Genomic DNA, 25,916 nt, shown 5'->3' on the forward strand with positions numbered 1-25,916 from the left:
CAGCCCTCCCTCACTGCATCAACATAGTCCAAGCCATAATGAAAACAGAGCTGCTAATTACTGCAGACACAGCAGCCTTTAGTTTTCTACAATTACTCACATTTAATATTCATAGCTTATTTAGTGCTACTGTTCTAACAAAGCAGTACTAGCACAGCGACAAGAGCACATGTCAATGGCTAATTATAGACATTAGTACTCACTAACCACAACACATCCCTTCTGGAGTCCCACACAAGTGCTCCTTCCACCTTCTCAGCCATTCATGCAGGTTCATGCTGGCCTACTTCAGAGTACATAAGCAGAACTAACCCCATCCTGACACATGGAGGGAAAAAGCATTGTATGCCTCTGCTTTTTAAGCCCGTTCTTCCATTTAGCTGGTTAAGGAAAACTTAAGGATTCTTAAGAGCATTGCTGTAAGGTAGGTAAGGAGATTCAAAGTGAGAAAATCAGGAGCCCTATTTCATACCAAGCTCTCACTCAAGAGGCACAGTCCTGGGTAGTGATGGTAGACGGCATCTCTTGAGACTGCCTGAAGGCAGGGTATGCAGTACATCTCTACATATGAGCCCTGAGGTGTCACACAGACTGAGGATATGCTGTACTTAAGACATGGCCTTAGCGAAGTACTCAATAGATACAGATGGGGTTCAGCAGCCACAGTGTTAATGACAAGCCACTCCATCCTTTCCCAAAGAGCTGCTGCTTTTGTCTCTCACTCTCTCCTTAAACAGCTCCCAGCTACCGACAACTTATTCCAGGGCCTGGGCTAAATGAACTAGGATTTGTTTTTAAATTAGCAACTTCCAACCAAGCATCTTAAAATACAGAGATGCAGCAAATTGCAGTTGCTGGGCTCAGTTTCCATTTTCCTGTGTGCAGGGAGGTGCAGTTACTTATACTCTGCTGCAGACAGGGGAACAAAGTTGAATGATGTGTGTCATTCATAGCAATTAATTGCAAAATCCACTAATCCAGATCAGCAGTTTCCTGAAAGTCTGAGAAGGTCCTAGCTTCTGCAGCACACCCTGCTGGTGACCAAGCTGCGCTTGCACTGATAACGACTGCAAGAACATAGCACTGCACACTTGGAACTCCCTTCCAAACACCCAGACACACACACATAAATTTGCACACAGCTATCCTTCCATAGCCTCAGCTCTGGCTTGTACTCACTGAAAGGGTGCGATGGATTCAGAAGGGAGGTCGTATGTCGCTTTCTTCGTCATTTTGTTGAAGAAGAATTTCCTCTTGGAGTTTTTGCTGTATGCCATTGTCCAGGGATCTTGCAGAAGAGTCACAGGGATCAGACAGAAAACGGAAAGGGGAAAAAAAGCACAGTATAAATACACATACAGTGCAAGCAGGGAGGAGAAATCTATAAGAATAATTGTGATCCTTCTCTTACTCCTTTTTCCTTCCCTCCCCCAAGAAGACCTGCTTCCCAAGGTGTTCTCTATTCACTGAGAAAACTCCCTTCTCCCTGCATTTAAAAGTTGTCATTCCAAATAGGGTATTTCCATGTACTATGGAAAGTATCTTCTTGATGAAAAATTACAATCTCATTAAAAAAGAAAGCCCTCAGTCATGTAAATAAATGGAATTACCCACATAATAGGTAATCAACCCACAACAGAAAAACCTATCATATAAATACGCTAAATCTTATCCAAATCCAAGCTACCCTCATTACATGCAAACAGTTAGTCTCCAGCCACTGGAATACTCCCATCATTTTTTATCAAATTACACCAGAAACAAGCCTGGTCAATACTTTTTACTTGAAGATACAAAGAAAAGTTAAACAAGAGCAGGGACTCTATCTTCCTACCATTCACGGTCCGTACGATGTAGAGTCCTGTGGGCACAAAGTGCCGGTCATCTCGGCCAGTGTAGGATAGCCGGGGTATTCCCCCTGAACTCTTGATGATTTTCATCTCTAACCTAAATGTTGAGAGAAGACAGTGATAAGAGATTCCCCGTTTCTTCCTTTACCACTCTCTTGGCACACAATGTGCCACCTGCACACCCTCTTCAGAGTGTCACAGTGAAAACTGACAGCACCACACATGACAGGATAAAATAATCACATCCTGGAGAATTCAGTCTCTTGCCTCCTGCACATGGCTAGAGAAACCAGCCAGAGCTGTCTAGAATCAGGTAGCAAATCAAGTGTTGCAATGAAGGATCTGTGATGATCTACCACACTTAATCCAAATGGGGTTCCCATTTCAAGTATGAACTCTTCATCTTTCAAGCCACTTGAGAAGCCACTGACACTTCTGCACACAAACTCAAGCACTGTTGCTACTCCTACTGTTGTAAAGTGAATTGGCCACATCTACGGAATTAGAACTCAGTAGGATGATGCTCTGAGTCTGCAGCATCTCAGAAACAACAGCCACCAGCTGCACAAGCTCTAGCAGCTCTTTCTCCAGGACTCCTCAAGCATAGATCAGCACATCCCTCCCATCCCTGTGTGTTGGTGGCTGATAACCTCAATGGGCCCTGAAGTCTCTCATTTGTGCCAGTCACTTACCTCACAAATATCTTCTCCATTTCCTCCAATCTGTACACTTCCTTCACTCTGGGGGGAAAAAGACAAAAATGTAATTTAAAAAAAAATCTGAAGTGCCCTCTTCTTCTGTCCCAGCTACAGAAAGCAGCCAAACAGTTCATTTTGTACAGCATGAGGTGGTCAGGCATGACTGAGGTTCACCCTTCTCCTCAGTGTTATGCTCTAGTGCCTTATTTCTACTGGCTTGAGAAAACCTGACACCTGCATGCTCATGGCTGGGTTGCTGTAAGCAGCATACAAGCATCCTCCCTGCTAAGGAAGCTGTGCATTTTTACCTCAGGCTGAGTATACAGAAGAGGAAGAACAATGAAAGTCGGGTACTTTTGTTTTCCCATGAGATAAATTCACCAAGGTCAGCCCCAGGCAGGTTCTGGCCTCAGCATGCTGGCCTCAAAACTGCCTGATCTTCACCATTATTAACCTCAGCGACGCCACAAACTCATTAGTTACCCTGGGGTAAAAAGAGCTTTTTTTTTTTTTTTTTTTTTTTAAATCAGTAAACATGATTTGAAGTCATCATTCTTATCATTATGTCAAACTGCTTTTATTTTTCTTGTTCCGAGACACAGAAAGAGAATTGGAAAGTTTCAAAAGCACTGCCTCTGATCTTACACCCCAGCCACCCATTTCCCACACACTGCCACAAGCATCAGGCTTCAAAGAGCACAGTTTGAACACCTTTTCACAGGAGCAAAGGACCGCTTGTTGTGGTTCAGCCCCAGCCAGCAACTAAGCACAACGCAGCTGCTCACTCACTCCCCCCCCCACACCCAGTGGGATGGGGGAGAAAATTGGGAAAAGAAGTAAAACTCGTGGGTTGAGATAAGAACGGTTTAATAGAACAGAAAAGAAGAAACTAATAATGATAATGATAACACTAATAAAATGACAACAGTAATAATAAAAGGATTGGAATATACAAATTATGCACAGTGCAATTGCTCACCACCGGCCAATCGACACCCAGTCAGTCCCCAAGCGGTGATCCCCCGGCCCCCACTCTCCCCAGTTTCTATACTGGGCATGACGTCCCATGGTATGGAATACCCCATTGGCCAGTTTGGGTCAGGTGCCCTGGCTGTGTCCTGTGCCAACTTCTTGTGCCCCTCCAGCTTTCTCACTGGCTGGGCATGAGAAGCTGAAAAATCCTTGACTTTAGACTAAACACTACTTAGCAACAACTGAAAACATCAGCATTACCAACATTCTTCACATACTGAACTCAAAACATAGCACTGTACCAGCTACTAGGAAGACAATTAACTCTATCCCAGCTGAAACCAGGACACTACTCTATAACCCATTTCTACAGCTCTCCTTCAGCCCTCCCCAATATTTTGAGCTCCTCCAGTTACTGCAACTACCTGTTTGTCTTGAGTTTAATTAAGATACCACTCATTATCTTTCATTAAGCCACCAAGGAGAACATCTTCTTTCCCTTCCTCTGGCTTCTCTCACAATATCATACCACTTCTAGCTTCTGAAACAGAAGCCGTTTTGTTCACAATACCTATCTGATACCCAGCACAATGATGCTCTTATGCTCCACTGTAGCAGATTTAATGAAATGCAACACCAGGAGGCAACCAAAGCTGAAGCCACTTGTCAGGAACTTTCTTGGGATTGTAACTAAAGCCTTCTCCTCAGGTTAACCATTTGGAGACTGTAAATGCTGGTCAGCACTTCATTTATCTACTAACAGTCAGCATCTCTGTACTGCTGCTGACTCTTCAGGGCAGACAAGGACGTAGAAGTCTCTGCAATGATTAAGGTAACTGGGTATTAGACCTACTATAGCATATATTTGAAATCAGCATCAGCCAATCCACCTATGATGAAAACATGACTGATATGCGAAAGGAGGGCACAACTTCTCCACTATCAACCTTCCTCTTAGATATTTAAAGGGCTTTTAGCCTCTTTCCATTGAACATAACAGAACTGTGAATTTCAGCTTGAAATTTAACTCTCCTTCAGCTCCTTATATTCATCACAAACACACACTGAAACCAAAGCACGCCAGGCTGAGGGAAGGAGTTGTCACTCACCGGATAGGGTTCATATCTGGCCGGCTAGGTTTAGAAACAGCTTTGACAAACTTCTCCGCCAGCTGAATCCTGAATGAAAATGGAAGGAGAATCCAGCAATTTAGCGAGATCTTTGGCAGAGCAGGTAGGTAACAGTTTCAGCAGAATAACTGATTAGACACTTCAGTACATGCAGACTGCCTCCACTGCTAGCCGAATGGGTACTAAGCAAGACTTTTTTCACCCTGCCCTCCCAGTTCAGTGCCCAGTGATACTGGCTATTACCCATTAGGAACAGGTCACCACAGCTTCCTCTACAAGCCCACATGCTGCTAAACATATTGATGTTATCAGCAGGAAAGTAGGACTAGTAGAGACTTCATGTTCCTGAGGAAGGAAACAGAGGGGCTCGTTCCTTCTCCCTCAACCAGTTACCAGCTATGCTCATTCATGTTCCCAGGATGCTCAGTTTACCCAGACTGTGCCTGGCTCACCCCAGACTAAGAAAGGAGCTAGACCTGCCCTCACAGACAGAGAAGGTACAGTTGGAAAAGACTACAGGCACTTCACTTCAGAGCAGGTTCATTCACAGTTCATCTTTATAGCAGTGTTTCAGCTGAATGCACTTGTCTCCCTGTGCCCAGCATTCTGCTTTTAGCATGAATGCTGCTTCCCAGTCACTTCTACTCATGTACAAGAAGCAAGCTTCTCCAGATCCTACATACCTCTGGTTGAAATGCTGCTTTCGAACATCATTGCCATTGAGCACCAAGACATCAAGGATGTGGATGGCACTGATTTTTCGCTGGGCTTTCCCCTAGGGAAGGCAATACAGAGACTTACTATTCAGACTGTTGCTATTTCAGCTGTAATTTATAGCCCGTTTTTTGCCAGGACATCATCCTCTTCTAGCAAGAAAGCACCTTTCCAGATATTAGAAGCACACAAGTTCCCTGTTGCCCATTGTACAGTAACGTGCCATCCTCCAAGAACTGGTGTATCTTAACTACACAGTTCTGTCTCAGGGGAGGAAGAGAGGGCAGGACCACAGCTGCCATCACCAGCTTTCTGTGCCGTATCAGGAACCACAGCACAAGCTCAATGCACTGCAGCATCATCATCTGAGGTACCAGAGGACAGGGAAACTCCCAGGCAGCAATACCTTACACTGTGACTATACCATGAGAATCTTTTCCCCAAGGCCTACAATCACTACTGAGCAGTTATGTACCCAAAGAGCCACAGAACATATTAAGTCATGTTGTCAATGTCATCTGCTGCTGCACGTAGGACAACAGCAGCATGTCAACTCCAAAGTGTTTTCAAAATAATGTTAAAAGCACATATCTCTAGCACTGGACAGAAAGAAGGAACTTAATCCAAAATAGTTTCTTGGAAGTTCATATACAAAAAAACTTGCACCTGGCACAGACGGAACACTTATTCTGCAGAGAACAGGTGAAACTTCTCATTATATTTGCAGCCACTTGGTAAGGGAAAGAATAGCCTCCTACCTCTCCTTTCAGTTCATGAACAATCTCCACAGAGAGAAGGGTATCTCGTGGCAGCTCAGTTTTCAAATCCAGCTTTGTCCAGCGATCTGACTGGCGACCATCCCAGGTGTAGATCTGTGATTTCTGTGTGTAGAAGGCAGAGTCAGATTCAGTCAAAGCTTCACGAGGGCAGGGGTGGAGGAGAGACCTCTGACTAACTGTAGAGCAGCCCTCAGAGAGTCTTTTTGTCCTAGGCTGTCACAGGCAGTTTCTTTGTCAGTAGTTTTAAGGAAGAACCTTAATCTCTACAGCAAAGGAACAAAAACACTGATTCTAATCTGCCAGTGACTTTTCATACCTGCACAAAGAACCAGAAATAGAACACCTTTAAGAGGACCATGAAGATAATTAGAGACACTAGTAAGAGTACAGGTCGCTGTGTAGGCTGCGATTACAAAAAACAGAGTTAATTAGTGTGAAAAGCAGTGAAGTCAGGAGAAAGAAACATAAAATATCTTCTTTCAGTCTCAGGGACTGCTGATGGGGATCCTTTCTGGTCTTTGAGAACAGGAAAGGATGGGATGAAACTGCAAGGCGGAATAGTAGCATTGAAATGAACCAGCAAAACTCCTGGATCATTCTCAGCACTTACCCCTAGCCCCAAGAGAAACTTCTGCTCACTTCCAGAGACCATACACCGGTAATCTAACACTTGCCGAATTTTCTCCAGTGTACTGGAATTCAGTGGAGTAGGTTTGTAACTGAAGGTATCAATGTCCGTGCCCTAAAGAGCAAAGCATGAAAAAGGCAAGTTAGACACAATACATCAACAGGTAGGTAAATGCAGCTTCTACATAGAACAATAATCCAGGGACTAGCTTCTTAATCTCTTAATTCCTATGGGGAAAAGTTCTATTTGTATGAAAGGACTCAGAACAAGCTCCTGGGTAAAGTCTTACCTGGATCAGCTCAAAGAACTTGGACTTGGGATCTGAAGATGAAGGAGCAACACGAGCCTGATCAGGAATCTGAAAACAAATCCAAACAGTTGATACTAAGTGTTATTCTTTGACACATTCATAGGAACCTTCCTTGCTTCAATACAGGACAGAACATCCTGCCCCCTGAAACTTGTGCTCTTGGGATTCTAGTTGCTGGAGAGGTTATCTGGCAAATAAAAGGTCTCACATGTTTTGCAAACATAGTGTAGCCATACCACATCTCACAGGAAACAACAGACAACTTCAGAAAGTTTCAGGCTAAATCTTTGATGTCATGCATGTTTCGATGAAATACTGTTTCAGGGAAGACACACAATTAGCCCATGAAACTGACTGCCATATCTATGGCCACACTGCAATCAAAAGCTCAGGAAAGAGAAAATGCAGACTCATAAAACAAGACCTTCTGGAGAGCTCTGCTGCTTGGGAACTAGGTACTGAGTTCACTCTGTGTACGATGAAATATTCTCAACAGCAGCAAAGGAGCCTGCCCAGTTAAGCCATACACACAATGAATCAGAAACATCCTGTTTGCTTACATAAACAGCTTGAAATGGTCTCCAACTTTCCCACAAGACAATGTATTAAACCTCTGGCTAGAAAGTCTTATCTGTACTGCAGCTCCGTTCTTGTTTCACCATAGCAAGGACACCTTCACGACTTCCCTGCTTGGCAGCTTACTTACCCCCCATAGCTGGAGACACTCCTTTCGGATTTCAGCCTGCCGTGGCTCAATCAGTGTCCTAGAGAAAGACGGCAGACTGTTAAGATGGTGAAGCCTCCTTGCTCTTGCAGCATTAGGTATCCCAGCCCTAAAAAACTTGCATCTTTCAGTGTCTGGCTTGGGAACACCAAACATGCACTGTTCCTCAACAGGCTACACAAACAAGGATGCTGCCTTCCCTCCCCACCCTCTACCCATCTCCAATTCCCGTGCTTAGCTTTGTTTCATGGTCTGCACTACTGATTAGAAGCCACCACTCCATCCCATTAAAGTACCACTGGGCATCAATATTTTCAATAAGTTATGTATTAGTATGAACTCATGCTAATCTACAAGAGCTGGGTACATAGCCCTATTTACAAATAGAAATGAAGATCTGGTGAAGACTACACAAAAAACGGTGTCAATGTTAGGATTAACTCTTAGATAATTCCTGGCTACCAGACTCACTCAACTTTCTACTATGTATTGTCTCCGAGTGACACCTGAACAGAAAAGTTGTGCCTGGGAAATAGCTATACATTGCAATGGCTTTCGTTTTATGCAAGAAATTCATATCTAGGTATGTAACTTAGGTGCTTTGAATTGCCCCTGGAAAATGAAGAGCTATGAACAACACCCAACTTAGATGGTTACTGTAGAATTGAACATATCAGCTGGGAGTTAATTTTCTGCTTACATTCCTGCTAAGAAGCAGGCCCACTTATGGTAATTGGAAATCATGCAATGCATGGAAGCCTTCGCAACAAAGGTGATAATAGACCATCAGGACTCCTCTAGCCACCCACATGTTTCTGCAAATAACTCAGGCAGAGACACAAACTGAGCTACCTAAATTCACTTTCCTGGCTCCAAAGGCCATGCCAAGTACCAGCTCAAATCAAGAACATATTAAAGGGCAAAGCAGTTCATTTACAGTAGGTTAATTCAGTCCTCACCAAAAGCCTAAGGAATGTACTCACGTGTCTTGAACAAAGGCACGAATTTTGGCTAGTGCCTTTATCTGAACTTTGCAGTGGCTGAAAGAGAGGACAAGTTTCAGTCAGGAAGCAAGTTAATCATCACCAAGATTGTTCTACTGTTCAAAATAAGGAAGAGTGCTGGGACAACAGGAGGAAGCCAGTCTGATCCTCAGAGCAGTGATGGATCATTGCCAACATGACTCAAAGTGACAGGAAGACCATTGGAAAGAACCAGGCAGCAGCCTCCTTTCTTTTCTACACAGTACTCAGAGGCCAAACAGTCACTAACAGTATACAGCACTTCTCTCTGCACAGGGTCCCTCTGCTCTGCTAAGCCTCTCAGGGAGCAAAAGCAGAGCAGTGTAGCAGCATCAACAAGTACCTTCATGAGTGCAAGAAGCTACAACTGAAAGCTATGTTGGTTAACCTGCCTACAGCCAGCAGCCCTCATTGCCCATAGGCACTCACTTTTCATTGGACTGGACAATGTAATCATAGAAATCCTGGTCGCCTTTGATCACATTTAATGGGACAACAAGATTCACATCCACATCAGAGTTGCGCAGCTGGTTGAGTCTGATGTTCACCATGAAGAGATAGTCCCGCACGTCATCAATCCCTAGCTTTAATCCTTTGCATACCACATACCTGCAGAGCAAGGCAGAGAGATCATGTGGGTTCAGTTCTTCCACACAGCCAACTTTCCTGCCACACTCCCATTATCGGACAGTCTCCCAAATCCCAGGAATTCTTTCCTCCTGGGTATCCCTAAGGAAGGTGCAATCTCACCTATTACAAAGTCATTATACATTTTCTATGCTCTGGAAAGACTGAGAAACTCAACCCTACTGATAAACCCTACAGATCTCCCTCAAGTAGTAAATCAATTCTGCTAAACTTGACAGGTACAATGGTAACATACAAAACATGCTCTAGCTTCACTGGAACTGTAGTTGTTTCATGCAAAACAGAACTTGTTACATATTCAGTTCCACTGCTTTCTCCCCAAAAGGGTAATTTGGCAAATATCATCTTTACCTTGGCAAATATCATAATTTGCTAAGAATCTAAAATGTTTCCTCCTCCAAGACAGTTACCAATTGAGGCAGGTCTCAGAGCTTCCACTAGACTTACCCAAATCCATCTATCACTGTATTTAGAGGACAGGGTTTCTTTAGTAGTCCCTCATGCTCAAGAATCTCACCTCTCCGAGTTAGCAGGGCGGCTTGTCACTGGTTTAAAGATGCACACTCGCTCAAAGCAGCAATACAGCAGATAAACAAGTCCCACACTGAATGGAGTAAACAGGTCAAAGGTTTTGCAGACAAAATGTCCTCCTGGAAGAAAAAAAAAAGAGGGAGCACACTGATACCAGCAGATTATAAGGAAACAAGTTGATAACAGGCACCTTAATAACCTTCTCTTCTGTAGAACTAGTAAGAGTGTTTTTGTGCAATTAAACAGCATCTAAAACACAGTCATGAAGTGGGCCAATGGGGCTCCATGAACCATCTTTCCCATATCTCTGCAGCAAAAAGAAAAGCATTTCCCTGAACAGGATCAAATCGGTATGCATGCCTTCTCACAAGCAAACCTTCTATCCACACCTCATCTTCCCCTTCCAGGTCCAAACTGTGCCCTATGGCATGGCAGCACGCTATGCAAAAGCCTCAATGGAAGAGGAGCTCTGATACGTGCAACAAGAAACCTCAGGCTGGAGGAGAAAACTAACAGATGTTACCTAAACAGAATAACTTGCCACCTAGAATGAAAAGAGTCTATGTTGCCCCTTGCCTTCAAACAAGATTCCCAATTTCCCCAAGCAAAAAGCTGTCAGTCTTACAGAGCTATTGTCTACCCAGACAGGAAAGACTTAAAGAAGGTTGCTCCTTTTACCATATCACATCTGAGACTACTGCTAAGTAGATCATTGCCTCAAGTACTTCTAAACACAGGGACAAGATAAATTATTGCCAAATGCTAACTAAACTCAGGAGAAGAGAGGAGCCATCAAAACCAGATAGAGCTGTAATGTCCTTCATTTGGCAACAATGAGGTACAGCTAAGACAATGCGAGATATCATCTTGTTCTATCACAGAGATGGCAGATTTAAAGGAGAAAAGCCACAAGTTAGAGGGAAGGATGAACTGGATAAACAGCACTCTGTTCCAACCAGCCTGCTAGAATAGTCAGGAAGCAGTTGGTCCAGCTAGTGCCATAAAAATCAGGTATGTTCTCCAGTTATCACACTAGTGACCTTAGCCCAAGACAGCTACGTAACACAACACATTGTAAAAGCTTTAAACTAATGCATTTTACCTCATGCTTTTTAATTAAAAGCAAGAGACACAGATAATCTTATTTTTCTGCACCAGTTCTCTTAGCTTTGTGACAACCATCTCAGGATACATGCATACACACTCAATTCTGTGCAACTTAGCCTCACTGCAGAGCAGACTTCGTGGCATGTTAATAAAAAATTGTAGAGCATCCTTCTGCAATGCCACCTACACCTTAGAGAAGGAGGAAGAAGATTAATGGATAAAACATACCTGTCCGGACAATGGACAGTGCTGTAAGGAACTGGCAAAGCAGGAGCTGTTTGCTTAGGATTTCTTGCAGATTCTCCTGACCCTCCACTGAGAAACCCTGCAAAGCATATAACATATGATTAGTATCTCCACAAATCTGTTGGTCAAGCAAAGGATTTTGTATAGCTAAATCATGCAATCATGATAATTTGTTTCTTTAAGATAAAAAACACTGCCACCAGGAATTTTAATGGCAAGCCTCGAAGAATTTCACATCGTAACTATGGATACATGTCAAAATATCCTACTATATGCAGACTGAAGTATCAGGTTTGGTCATTAGTGCAGGAAGAAAAAGAAATGGACCAACCCCATCAGCCATTAAGAAATGCACTCCCTTGTGATCAGTATTGTCCAAAACAAAATTCCGGAAAGCAGTAATGTTCTCTGGGCGAGTGATGTCTCCATCTCCATCAATCCCTCCCTCTCCTAAGGGGAAAAGAGGAGATAATTACTAACATGTTTGCAAGTACAGACAAAAGATCAGTATGTGCAGGTGATCTATTGTATTCAATCAATATTTAGTCAAAAATTACACAGACCTTGACAGGCAACTAAGCATTAATAACACTCCCTTGTTCATTACCAAAGATGCTTGTGAATTTAGCAAAATTATTCAGATTGTGTGGTCAGGGCTAAACAAAGCCATATAATAACCATGCTCAAATGATGAGTTGTACATTAGCTTCAGCAAAAGACAAATCATTCACTGCCCTCCCCCTGAGATGAGAACTGACTACATGATAACATAATATTCTCATCCAAGTAGGAATGACACATAGCTGATCCTATTAAAAATGTAAGGTTCAATCTCACTGCACAGCTCACCTGTTAATAACATGTTTTTACAGACAAGGCAAAATTATTTACATTGTGCATTGGCAACCTTCTACTCAGAATTCAAATCATTCCAAAGAAACACAATACTCTATTTCCAAACACGATGTAATTTGGAATTTTAAAAAGAAACCCCCAAAACCTCTGCAAACAAGTTTAAAAAGAGAGTAGGGAAAGGGAAATAGTGTTTGTGCATGAATGTTCGTACAGTTTTCCCATATGGTTCTTTTTAAAGAGAGGTACATCGTCCCCCAGGTTGGTGTTTTAGAAAGCTAATCTAAAGTCTATTCTAGAGCTCACCAATTCTGGCTTTGAAGAAGCCTGAACTTCTATTTGGTATTAGTCCCTATAAATCTTCTACAACTACAGCTTCTATTAACTGAACTGGAGGACTAGAAAGCAGCAGAGATCAGGATGCATGATAGTGCTTTGATAACTAAATTCCTCATCAATCATCCTGTCAGTAAGTGAAGTGACGCTAGAATTGGTTACCATTTTTCACAACAGAAGTATCACAGCAATCTACTTCCTTCCCATCACTAGAGGAGAGTTTGTACACATCTCACTAGACTTTATAGTGTAACAGACAGAAAGGGATCAAGAAAATGCATCAAAGTCATTGGGCTATTCATTTCTCCAGGTATCTCCTTCTCTCCGTAAGAAAACCAGTTTGCAGTGAGTTATAGAGATCCAAATGCTGCAACTGTTAGAACAATATGTTTATCTGCCTTGCTGCCCTTGCCATGAACCTTCTCTTTAACAGATCTCATCCTGAAGTGCTAACCATTCTCTAACAGTTAATGGTCAGCTGTCAAAAGTGGCAGTCAACAAGAGTCAGTGGTGGAGGAAGGGGAGAAAAAAAAGAAAAAAAAAGGCACAACAACAACAGAAAAGCAAACCCTCTTCTCTACAAGATGGTCACACTGGATTTTCCTTTATACAGTCTGAAATAAGCAGCAGGAATACTAGCAATCCTTGTATTTCCCTTTCTGTTCCTAGAGACTATGCAGATAGAGGGCTCAAACATTTCAGCAAGCTTAACAAGTTACTATCCATGAGGTGAGATGCAGCAATTGTCTGTGTACTCCTACTTAGTCTGTCTCAAAGCAAGGTAAAACATGTTAGCTTAAACCTCTTTGGATTAAGAAGCTCATTTAGTCACAGTGACTCAGATACAGCCTCTAGCCCAAATCTGTTTTATTCATCTTTACTAAGAGACCACAATCAGTTATCAAAGCAGAGCTAGGGAGGTCTGATATAGAAGCATACTGCCAGTCAGGCAAGTAAGGTTTCTATCTCTGGCTCTACTAATAGATCTTTGGGCAAGTCAGGGGGCTGGAACACCTCTCCCGTGAGGACAGGCTGAGAGAGCTGAGGTTGTTCAGCCTGGAGAAGAGACGGCTCCGGGGAGACCTTATAGCAGCCTTCCAGTACTTAAAGGGGGCCCACAGGAAAGATGGGGAGGGACTCTTTTACTCTTTTAACAGGGAGTGTAGTGATAGGACAAGGGTAATGGCTTTAAACTGAAAGAGTGTAGATTTAGATTAGATATTAGGAAGCAATTCTTCACTGTGAGGATGGTGAGACACTGGAATAGGTTGCCCAGAGAAGTTGTGGATGCCCCATCCCTGTAAGTGTTCAAGGCCAGGTTGGATGGGGCTTTGAGCAACCTGGTCTAGGGGAAGGTGTCCCTGCCCAGGGCAGGGGGGTTGGAAGTAGATGATGTTTAGGGTCCCTTCCAACCCAAACCATTCTGTGATTCTGTGATAAGTCATCTCACTCACTGTGTTTCAGGCTGACATCAGTGAAGTGTGAAAAACATTGTCAAGCAATCTTAAAGCACTCCACAATTTTCAGATAAGTAAAGCACTCAAGTATCAACTATTACAATCGGGGACACATTCCCAGGGCAGACTGGAAATAAGTGCAGAAATGTGACCTGATATTCAAGCTCACCAACCTCAATCCCTTCCTCAGATGACAGCCCCCTTCTACCTTGCAAAATGGTTCCCTCTAAACAGGTTTCTCTTAGATCCCCATGCTGGTATCAATACCAGCCCCACTCCTGATACAGAGGCTGCAGCATACGCAAAAACATCAGGTAACACTCAAGCATGCACTACATACCGTAATAAGGCTCAAAGAGCTCACTGGAAGCAGAATAAAAGTCCTCTAATTTAAAATCATTTGGTCCTTTCAAGGTCATGCCAAAGCCTTTCGCATGCCATTTCCGCCTCCACAAGACGTACTCAGAGAAGCCTCCAGGACCAGCACACACATCAGCAAAGTAGAGTAGCTCTGCATCTCGCTCCTTTATCAAAGGCCTCTGGAAAAGGAAACTGAGGAAATTCTACTGACCCAGTAACAGCTCCCATCAGTCAAACTAGACACACCATAAACTGCACTACTCAGAGAAGTCTCTTTCAAGCACCTGTTTTCCCAGCTAGTATCCTAAGGATTCTCCTGTCTCCCCACCTTCTCCATTCTCTGAGAAAGCACTGCTGTTTGAAAGTTAAATAGAGGCCCTCACCCCATGGAAGTCCTTAGGGTTTGTAAACATGTAGTCAAAGACATGGTCCATATTTGCCATCTTCATTGCAGCCCTGTGAACACATAAATAGGGATCTATTAAGTTTCAACCCTGGCTCCTAAGGCTGAAAGTGGACTAAATGGCAAAGGGGCTACACTACCAGAAGTTCTGCAAACCTGTTCAGGAAGAAAACTCCACGGATCATCTCATAGGGGTTAGACCTTGTTCGGGCTCGACGCATTTCTTCTCCATCCAGCTCATCAAATACACTCTGCACAAACAGAAACAAAATTGAGCTGGACCTGGCACAGGCTTGAGGGATAGGCAGGCATGAGCATTTCCCATCCTCATGCTTCTCTCCTTAGACAGCAAACTCCATGCAGGGTTTGGTTCACCAATACAGAATGTTTTTCTGTCACATAATAAAATTCACTCTTCCTCTAAGTGTGCTGGTTTTGGCTGGGACAGAGTTAATCTTCTTCATAGTAGCTAGTATGCAGCTATGTTTTGGATTCATGCTGAAAACAGTGTTGATAATGCAGAGATGTTTTAGTTACTGCTGAGCAGTACTTACACAGAATCAAGGCCTTTTCTGCTTCTCACATTCCCCCACCAGTGAGTAGGCTGGGGGTGCACAAGAAGTTGGGAGGGGACACAGCTGGGACAGCTGACCCCAACTGACCAAAGGGATACTCCAGACCATATGATGTCATGCTCAGTATATAAAGCTGGGGGAAGGAGGAAGGGGGGGACGTTCGGAGTTACTGCATTTTGTCTTCCCAAGTAACCGCTATGTGTGATGCAGCCCTGCTTTCCCAGAGATGGCTGAACACCTGCCTGCTGATGGGAAATAGTGAATGAATTCCTTGTTTTGCTTTGCTTGTGTGTGCGGCTTTTCTTTTACCTATTAAACTGTCTTTATCTAAACCCACAAGTTTTCTTACTTTTACCGTTCTGATTTCTCTTCCCCATCCCACTGTGGGGGAAGTGAGTGAGTGGCTGCATGGTGCTTAATTGCTTGTTGGGGTTAAACCACGACACTAAGCCACACCAGTTCTTAAGCAAATTTAGTGACACTGAAGAATTCTGTACTTGTAGCTCCAGAGCCTGATAATGTGGTTAGCCACCTCAAAAGCAGTCCCAGCCTAAGGTATTTCTCTCACACATACACACACACCCTCACACTCTACTGCAATTTACAAGGGCATGATAAAATCTAGGAGGGAAGATGGAACACATAAGAAGAAAGGGATCTTATTTCCTTAGCTTATTCAAGTCTTCAGCCTCCCAGATGGACTAAGAAAGGGAGACTGTTTTCATGCATCTCTTTGAAGCCTGAAGTGCAAAACAGGTTGCTGAACATACAGTAACAACCAGGATGCTAGGTCATACCAGTGGCATGGAGGTGAAACAGGATGTTCTGAGCTCTTGCCAATCACCTAAGTAAACTACTCAATCCTCTTCAATTATTTATTTAACTTGCTTCCCCAAAACTTCAGTTCCTCTCTAAAGAGGGAGACTCACCTTGCACTGCAGGACATTACGTAAAAGCTCTTCACTACAGAACTCTGTTTCATCTTCAATCACCATCTTTCTCTGGAACAGGTTGAGAACACAAATAACAATTAGCAAACATGGTATCAGTCATTGCAGAATGCAACCTATACCAGTAATGGATGAAGGCTGCCAACCACCTACTAGGCTGTATTAGCAAAAGCATCGCCAGCAGGCTGAGGAATTATTCTCCCCTGTCAGGCATCTTGAGACCACGTGTGGAATACTGCATCCAGTTTAGCACTCCCCAGTACAAGACAGACATACTGGAGCAAGCCCAGCAAAAGGGCCACCAAGATGATGAAGGTGCAGAAGCACCTAGTATACGAGGAGAGACTGAAAGAACAGTTTGTTCAGAATGGAGAAACGGAGATCCTATTGCTGTCTACAAGTACCCTAATGGCAGGATATAGAGAAGATTGATCTAGACTGCTCGAGATGAACAGCGATAGGACCAGAAACAATGGACACAAGCTGCAACACAAAAAATGCCAATTAGCCATACAGAAATTTTCTTTTGTCAACTGTGTTATCAAACACAGAAACAGATGCCCAAACAGGTTGTGAAATTTCCATCCCTGGAGATACTCAAAACTCAACCAAACAAGGCCTTGAGCAACCTGATCTAGTTGGACCTCCTTTAAGCAGCAAGCTGCACTAGCAATCTCTAGAGGTTTCCTCCAGCCTAGGTTATTCTACAACTCTCTGACAAGGCAATTGTTTCAGGCTGAGTTACTGAAACGCAGTTCCTGCATCATCTTAGGCTAGTAAGTTCTAAGATGTAAAAAACTACCTTCCCCACAGTCATCCACTCCTTCAGCTCCTGGGCATCAGGGATTTCTGTGGTACACTCAAGGCACCAGTCCACCTCCTCGTAGGCGCTGGGCTGCAAACACAAGACATGGAAAGAGCCAAAGACGTTTCTGCTAGCAAAATACACCAATTTTTGTAATCGCTCCCCCAAATTTGCCCCCCAATCCTAACATAAGGGGTTATGGCATGACTTTAGAGCCAACCACAGTCATTTTTTCCTAGTCTAAAATGTCTTATTTGTTTGGATTTAAAATTTAAAAAACAAAACCAAAAAAAAACCCCACAAACCTCCACCACAAAAAACCCCACAGCATTTTCCTCATTAGAGTCTGATAAATAATCAAGACAAAGCAAAAATCTAGTACTCTTAAAGTCCATTTTAGAGATACCGCAAAAGAGACAGTTGCCAAAAAAACCACACTTCCTGGTGGTGCTTTACACATTCTTTCTCCTAGTTCTTTGTGAAAGGCTCCCTCATTCCACTACTTAATTCAGGCTTCAAACATTTTTTATAATCTTGGGAAGGAATTGTTTTAGCAGTTAAGATCAAAGTGATACTCCTCCACAAAGAGAGGCTGCTAAGATCTACTAACCTTCTTATATTTATTATAGTAGTATCATCCACAAGGGTTAATCATACATAACACTATATACAAAATAAAAATGGTAACCCAAAAGCGCATGATAACAATTTTCAATCACATTCACTACAGCAAACTCAGAAACAAATCCTACAGACCACAGCAACAATCCATCTAAAACCAGTTTTTTGCCAGAACATTAATACATGTGACAGAAAACAAGTTTTACTGTGCTGTTCTGGGACGAAATAAGGCCTGGGTCTATGCAGCAGAGCCACTTAATGGTAGCCAGTTGTATCAGACAACACTAAAGATCATTCCCAGAGAGCAAATCCTTAATACAGCAATAGAAGAGGGATTCAAAACAGTAAGTACTTACCTCTGGCTCATCCTGCCAATCAATATTGAGCTCCCCATCAAATCCTTTGAGGGTCAGCCCAAAGCCTCTCCTTCCCTTCTGATTGGAGGCCTCAACAATATCCTTCCTGCCTTGGCCATATTTTCCCAGACCTTCTCCTTCCCGGAAGCCCATCTTGGCCTATAAAGAAAGCAAAGGGAGCACACTGAGGCAAGTGGACTTGAGTTTATGTACTACTACTGGGGCCAAAGACTAGCAGGGAAAATGGCACATCACCCTGAAGTGACTTGAAGACATTGAGCATTTTTAATCTCAGTTGTAGTTTTCAGGACTTAATACTGAGTTCACTTCACCAAGGCAGGACACGAAAAAAACTAGATCTGAAGAATGATGTTTGAGACAACAGCAAATTACAAAAGGTTCGGTAATGCGGGAACAGCCTGCTCAGAGGGAGTAGTAGTGAGGAGCCTGGAGCCATTCATCACAGTGTTCAGTAAGCATGGAAGGTTCATAAAACAAGAGATGCTGGCACTGGAAAAAATTCATGTTGTGATGATATTCTTTGTTGTGAACATGCACTCACATACATTTCAAGCATAGTTAAAACTTCACCTAAAACTCAGAGAAGGAATGCAAGACACACTGCTCCTGAAACGCATTCCCATCTCTCAGGTTAAAAGAAGTATGTTGATTAACTGCTAGTTTTTCAGGCTTCTCCCTTCATAAATTTTAGCAACAAAAGAACAACAACAAAAAGCATGAATGCAGTCAATTTTACTCCCTCCAGTATGCATCTACAAGACAATAAGTAAATAAAAGACTTAATCCTTAAGTTACACTTTGAATTAATGTTATCCATATACTCCTTCCTCTGAGAAGCAATAAAACCATTGTTCATTACCAATCCGTACTAGAAACAACACAAGAACATCTGACAGGTTTTACACAAAGGTACATGGTGTTTTCCCACTGCCTCTGCTACCTGGCTTTGAACCAGATCTTGGAATACATAAACCAAATGTGACAGCCACCAAGCCTGTTATATACTAGTTTTCTGAGGACAGAATTTTGAACATCTAGTAATCAAGGACTATTTCCCTTCTACTTACCTAATGCTACCAAATCATTCAACTAGACCTGACATCACATCAACCTTTATATTCAAATTTATGAGGCCTTACAAACAAAAGCCTCCTAAATTCGGTAGTAAAAGCTCTTGTATTGTGGTGATTGAAAGCACACATCCTAATTGGCTCAGGAGAGAACTCTCCAAGTGAAAGATAGTCTTGTGCTAGGATAAGCAAACTGCAGTCCAGTGCCAAAAATGCACATGGACAGATCCTGAATGATCAGCAACAGGATTTATCTACAGAGAGGCACAATCAGCAACTCTCAGCCTCTGGATCCCATTGAGTTTTGAACTCAGCAAGAGCTGAAAGTTCTTTTTTCATGTAGAAGGTCAGCAGCATTCCACCTCCTTGAGAGGCAGTATCTCCCTGCTTCCACTGCTAGTAGCAGCTAGCACTTCCCAGCTTCTAGCAGAAGACTGAACTTCTAACTTGGCAAAGGCAGGTACAAGCTGGCCTACCACCATGGAAAGATTGCTGACCCCTGCTCCTGTGAGTACAGCACCAGCACAGAATAAAAGGAGACCCAAATTCATTTCCCCCTTGAGTCCCAAACCTCCTGTCACATTTCAAGTAACACATAACTATACATCTCATCTTCTCCGCTGCCCTTGGAAATAAAATTTTGTTTCTCTGTTATCAAGAATGGAAATTCTTTCAGGATTATGAGATACTCACAATACCACAGTGACAACATTTGCATCAGGAAATAAGTGTAACAGCATGCACTGAAAGATACTCCTCTACAGCCTACTCTTGCCTTTAAACTCGGGAACAAGTTGCTGAATTTGGGACTACCGTGAGACAGAGACAGTCAACCATTTTCTTAGAACTTCCTAAAAGTACTTTCTTCCCCACACTAACACTGTGCAATTAAGGGGTTGGTGATCACCTTCAAAGTTCAGTTGTCACAGTCACTATCATTCACAACTCCCTGACTTTCCAAGAAATTTCGGGCCTTACATAAAGCAGAGCAGCACTACTTGAAAGAAAAAGAAATCCTTTAATAATTAAAGTAATAATTCTACAAGGGTATGCCAGCCAGCCTCCAAGACCAAAGAAATTAATGTTGATGACAGAATTTGTTAAGGCCTTTCTTACAAGGCATTTGTTAACTCAAGCATTGCAAAATAACACACAGTAGGACTCTCTTTTCAAGCTCAGCAAGCTGCCTGACCCAGAGATCCTTCCCTTCACAGTCACCTCCCTGCTCCTAGACACTGAACATGAATCAACTTTCTTTTTTAACAGACCCCTTTCAACCAAGCTCTCTCAGCCTCACCCAATTGCTCAGTAGCTGGCTGAAAGAAGCAGAGAACTATGCTACTGGGAGGATCAGAATCAGAATCAAAATCTCATAAAACAGACTGGTCTTTTCACTTTGCTCTCATCAGGTCTTAATAGTTCGGTCCAAAACTATTTTGGCCTACCATGAGCTTTTGGGAGACACTGTTATACATTGAGTAGCGAGATGAAGTACCCTCCACAAGAGAGTCTTGTTTGAACTCATTGCTGAAGACCGGTCTTTTTTCATCACTCTCACTGTCAGACCCACTGCTGCTACTGGAAGATTCTGAAAACAAACCAAAAAAAGAAGTGAGAAAAGCGAGTATGAAAATAAAAAGAAAACGGAAGAAAGACATCTCAGTAATCACATTAAGAACTATACAATGTGACTCATTAAATCCTCTCAACACACACATAGAAAGGACATTTCAGTATTTCAAATGTGCTACAGGAAGCATACAGGTGTAATATAAAATACGCTGTGGAACCATCACCTGGTTATCCTCCCCTTTGTCTCAGGGATGCACACAACCTCTCTGAGCCAATGGATTCCAAGCCCCCCCAAAGGGCTGAGAAAACCCCATTACAGCAGCAAAGCAGGTCACAGCATGACCATGATAGTACATTGTGGTGTGCCTGACCTTTGCAATGATCCTGAGGAGCTGAGAAAGTCCACAGAGATTCCCTCCCAAGAATAATGACAATTACTGACACCTTGATAAAACATACTGTATTTTCCTCAGTTTCCTACCTAACTACAGCTGTAAACGCATCCCTAACTTAGTGAAAAATCCACATCAAGTACACAGGCATCTACCAAGTGGCCAACACTGCAGAAAGAAGAGAGAGTTGAATCCCTTAGTCCCCATATTAAACTTTGACTCCACTACCCACCTCAGTAGCGAGGATCCACAAGTTCACTACAGCAAATGAGACAGTTTTTCACCTCTAGGGTTTACTGATGCATACAAACCCAAGTGAAAGGTAACATCAGAAGACACCAACCTAGTTTACAAATACCCTTACAGAGACCTTTTCAATGTGTGCTCAATCCTTGTTGCTGAACTATCAGCTTTTAAGATTCAGGACTTGTGCCCCACATAACTACTACACTAGAGTTTTACAGTATCAGCCTTTGAGGCTTCCAGATGAAAACAAGGAAGGCTATGATTTAACTTGTGTTTGCAATATTATATATCCATCTTGATTTTCAAACGTGTGTCACAAGCTACGTTTCTCTTTCCTTCACAAAGTTCTTAGATATGAACAGGATCAGAAAGGATTTTGCTTTAGGGTCAGTTACTTCTTTCTGCCTCTCCAGTACACAGCTTCAATTAATTTTGCTGCCTGCTTTTGAGCTACAACTTATTTTCCAGAGGCTCATGATGTGCCTCAAACACAATACTGACTACACAAATCTCAGGAAAGTCCCTTCGCAGCTATTCTTGCTCTTAACATTTGCTAGGCCATGCTCAGCTGAGATCAGATCTCAAATCACTTCTCTCCCTCAACCGTCTTTCTTTCCTCAGATACCACAATGGGTGTAACAGACTACTAAACAATTAACCCTATCCAAAATGTTGACCTTAAACTGTACCAACTTATTTCTTAAACATTAAGGCTCACAGCCTATTTTGACCCATATATGAACTCAATAATCAAAAGGGGAAAAAAAATTTTAAAAAATATTGGTTTGAACTTTTTAGCTCAGCCCTGAGTGCACACAGCATTCCCTAACCCAGCCCTGATACCCTGCACTGCTAACCTCCTCACTGACCTCCAGCCTTGCCAGACAGGTACACACACCATACCCTGTCACTATAACTACTCCCAAACTGACCCGCCCATCTCCCATACACATCCCTTTCTATTTTCACAAGATGAAGGCTTCTTTATGTGTTCAGGCCCTTTCTCACTAACACTTTATGACCACTGGAAAGCCCAAGACTCAGAAATAGCAGGCAGGACTGTGCGGCAACCTGAAGTGCCATCCTGGGAGAGTTTAAAGCACCCCGCAACAGCGATACCTATTGTGTAGGGCACTTGCCTCATCTTTGGTATACCCCAACCTCCAGGTGAGAAAGCACACTCAGACTTGAGAAAAAGTAGGGAATTAATTTAGTTAACTCTGAAACAGTTTTTCTTTCTGAAATCAAACACCTGTGAGCTCCCACAACTCCCCCCTCCCTCCCCTAAAAGCACACTGACCCAGCAAAAGAGATGGTGCTACAATGTCAGGAGTCCCAGTCAACCTGCCCTTTGTATTCATCTCAATTCCTCCTATCTGGAAAAATGTGATAAGATTACCAATATTTTTTTATTTTTATTTTCTAAACAATGAGGGATTATGAAGTTTCTTTACAGCACAACACCCACAACTCCTCACTGCTGCAAGTTTCCAAAACAGAAATAACTGCTGAGACTGAAAAGATTAATGCTGCTCATATATTACAAGAATCTTTACAGCTTTGGACCATGCACTTGTCACCTACTTCAAGTTTTATTTTCTATGTCTGAATGCATAAAATTACCAGACCAAACTGTTTAGAGGAGATTTTTAAAAAAGCTTAAAAAAATTCACACAAATCCAAGGTGGCGAACAGAAGTAATGTAGTTTTTCTCCTAAAGAGAACTTCAGGCTATCAATTAGGATTTAGGAGACATGGGTTCAATTCCTAGTTACTATTTAGATTCCCCACAGCAGCATATACCTTATCTCCAACCTTACCTTGAGTAGTATGATTACTAAATTGAGTTTCATCATCTGAAGTAGAACTGAGAGTTAATCCCAAGTCTTCTATCCTCTTCTTCTGCTTCTTTTGGGGGTTGCTAAATTCAGGTTCTGTTCTTCTCTTCATTTTTGCTGAAAGAAGATGATCACACTTGGTAAACGTTAAGCAAATTAACTTTCTCCTGCATGCTGAAGGGTAAGACGCAGCAGCATGGTGGTATAGATCATTTTATGGACTATTCAGTATTAACACTTCTCAACTTAGGCTTGCTTTAGGTAAAAGTATTGGCTTCTTTTGAACCTACCTCTTTTAATAGCTAGTCTAACTAAACAAACACGAAATCTATGCAGAAGCTTCCCTATTGCTGATGACGTCAATTTCAAACCATTTCTACAACCTACTTACCATTAAATGCTAGTAGATGAAAACAACCCAGACATCAGCACTTAGGTAACTAAAATACATGACAGCTGGTTACTACTACTGAATCAAAGATTCATTTTATTCAAACACACACAAAAAAAAAAAAGAGGAAATAAGATCGATCTCATGGAGAACACGTAAGGTGGAACCAATTTCTCACAAGAGACTCAGAACACCTCTGGCATCACCTCTGCAAATGTTAATTAATAAAAGAGCTTTCCTACATGACTTCTATAGCAGAACTTTATTAAATATGTGCGCACAAGCTGGGGGGTGTTTGTTTTTCACCGAATCACTGGCAAGATATCATCCTTCTGGATGTGGCTGATAAACTTTGCATAAACCCAGAGAAACGACTAACATTTAAGACAGAGTTAATAGAAGCTAGCTGGGAAGGCCTGCAAAGAACAAGAACCAAAGAACAGGAAAGCAGGTGAAAATTAAAAGGCTCAGAAGCCTAGATCACTAGCTAAACCTCCCTGCTATTGATAAAAGGCAATAAAAACCTATTGGTGGTTATTATTCTACATTGGAATGCCAGGCTAGAAAAGATGCCCTAGGCCACCAATTCAAACCCTCTGTTATCGAACTTGTTTCCACAAACATATACAGGGCAGCTTAAGACCAATTCCTTTACTCACAGAATTACAGAATGGTTTGGGTTGGAAACATCATCTAGTTCCAACCCCCCTGCCATGGGCAGGGACACCTTGCACTAGACCAGGCTGCTCAGGCTGTTCAACCTGGCCTTGAACACTTCCAGGCACAGAGCATCCACAACTTCCCTGGGCAACCTGTTCCAGGGTCTCACCACCTTCACAGTGAAGAACTTCTTCCTTACATCTAATCTAAATCTACCCTCTTTCAGTTTAAATCCATTACCCCTCGTCCTACCACTACATGCCCTTGTAAAAAAGTCCGTCTCCTACTTTCTTGTAGGTCCCCTTTAGGTACTGGCTATAAGGTCTCCCCGGAGCCTTCTCTTCTCCAGGCTGAACAATGCCAACTCTATCAGCCTGTCTTCACAGGAGAGGTGCTCCAACCCCCTGATCATTTTCGTGGCCCTCCTCTGGACTCGCTCCAACAGCTCTATGTGTTTCTTATGTCGGGGGCTCCAGAACTAACACAGTACTCCAGGTGGGGGTCTCATGAGAGCGGAGTAGAGGGAGAGAATCACCTCCCTTGACCTGCTGGTCATGCTTCCTTTGATGCGGCCCAGGATACGGTTGGCTTTCTGGGCTGCAAACGCACATCGCTGGGTCATGCTGAGCTTCTCGTCACCCCCATGACTCTGACTGCAAAATCATCCTACAACTTCACTGCACTACGGCTAATTCCCTAATTCCTTCACTGCACTACAGCACTATTCCCTTCCACACAAAGTTCATTTACAGCCAACTCATATTTATCTGCTCTTCTGTCAATTTAGGATTTTTCTTTTTTTTTTTTCTTTTCTCTCCTTTACTTACTTCCCTCTGACAAACTGAGAGCAATTTTCTATTTCTTCTGAAATACTCTCTTATTAGGTTAATGCACGCTTAATTAGGTTAACACTGGTAGCTTCCTCTCAAGATCTCCACCCTCCTAACCCTACTAAGGTCCCCCCGCGCACCTGCTTTCCTGCTAGACTTCAAACTTCGCAAAACTAACTGCGAGTTCAGCGACGCCCCGTCCCTCAGGAGAGGGGCAGCTGTGAGGCAAAGCCCCTTCGGAGCACAACCCCAGGGGGATTCCATGATCCGCGCTCCGCAAGCGCGCAGCACCCCTCCGACCGGGGGCCCAGCCAGCGCTTCGCGGGCACAGCCCTTGCTGGTGCCGCACGGCAGCCTGCGGGCCGCTCCTCAGCCAGCCTCTCGCTCACGCCGCCCCGAGGGTCCGCCCGACCGGGGGCCCCGCAGCCCCCGGTACCAGAGGCCACGCGAGCCGGCGGGCGGCTGCGGGCGCGGCGGGCCGAGCCGCGGACCCGCCGCCCCAGGCGAAGGGCAGGCGGCAGGGAGCCCGCGGGAGCTGCCGGCAGCCGCGCCCCGCGCCGACCCGCGCCCCGGACCGGGCGGTACTCACGGAAGAGGAGGAGGCGGAGCGGCGGCAGGCGGGTCGCTCGGACCGGCTTCGGCTTCGGCGGGCCCCGGCGGCGGGGTGGAAGGGCTGCGGGCCCGCTCCCGCGCCGCCACCGGCGGTTTCGTTTCCCCGCTCGGAGGCGCCGCCGCCCCGCCCTCTCCCGCGGGTCCTCCCCTCCCCGCCGGCGCGCGACAGTGACGCACCGCCCGCGCCAGCACCGAGGGGCCCGTTCCCGC

The 25,916-nt window shown here is 43.6% G+C and overlaps 1 protein-coding gene across 3 annotated transcripts in view; it reads right to left on the reverse strand.

The window, feature by feature from the left end:
• CMTR1 (cap methyltransferase 1) overlaps positions 1-25,845 on the reverse strand; it is a 29,468-nt gene extending 3,623 nt beyond the window's left edge. Inside the window, exons 1-23 of one of the 3 annotated variants that reach the window (XM_075042946.1) lie at positions 25,684-25,845; positions 23,196-23,330; positions 20,661-20,753; positions 18,075-18,233; positions 17,095-17,187; positions 16,272-16,343; positions 14,924-15,018; positions 14,748-14,820; positions 14,345-14,543; positions 11,691-11,809; positions 11,342-11,438; positions 9,993-10,125; positions 9,257-9,436; positions 8,789-8,845; positions 7,788-7,845; positions 7,061-7,129; positions 6,754-6,885; positions 6,123-6,245; positions 5,334-5,425; positions 4,630-4,698; positions 2,543-2,590; positions 1,835-1,947; positions 1,180-1,288 (exon numbers count right to left, since the gene is read on the reverse strand). In XM_075042946.1, coding sequence (XP_074899047.1) covers positions 1,180-1,288; positions 1,835-1,947; positions 2,543-2,590; positions 4,630-4,698; positions 5,334-5,425; positions 6,123-6,245; positions 6,754-6,885; positions 7,061-7,129; positions 7,788-7,845; positions 8,789-8,845; positions 9,257-9,436; positions 9,993-10,125; positions 11,342-11,438; positions 11,691-11,809; positions 14,345-14,543; positions 14,748-14,820; positions 14,924-15,018; positions 16,272-16,343; positions 17,095-17,187; positions 18,075-18,233; positions 20,661-20,753; positions 23,196-23,231 — 2,219 coding nt within the window. In that variant the 5' untranslated portion in view covers positions 23,232-23,330; positions 25,684-25,845. Of the gene's footprint in view, positions 1-1,179; positions 1,289-1,834; positions 1,948-2,542; positions 2,591-4,629; positions 4,699-5,333; positions 5,426-6,122; positions 6,246-6,753; positions 6,886-7,060; positions 7,130-7,787; positions 7,846-8,788; positions 8,846-9,256; positions 9,437-9,992; positions 10,126-11,341; positions 11,439-11,690; positions 11,810-14,344; positions 14,544-14,747; positions 14,821-14,923; positions 15,019-16,271; positions 16,344-17,094; positions 17,188-18,074; positions 18,234-20,610; positions 20,754-23,195; positions 23,331-25,234; positions 25,506-25,683 lie in introns of those variants that run through there. The other 2 variants (XM_075042945.1, XM_075042943.1) reach the window with 2 other exon arrangements.
• Positions 25,846-25,916: the final 71 nt, after the last annotated feature.

The sequence above is a fragment of the Buteo buteo genome, chromosome 12, assembly GCF_964188355.1.
Source record: "Buteo buteo chromosome 12, bButBut1.hap1.1, whole genome shotgun sequence".
Taxonomy (NCBI): domain Eukaryota; kingdom Metazoa; phylum Chordata; class Aves; order Accipitriformes; family Accipitridae; genus Buteo; species Buteo buteo.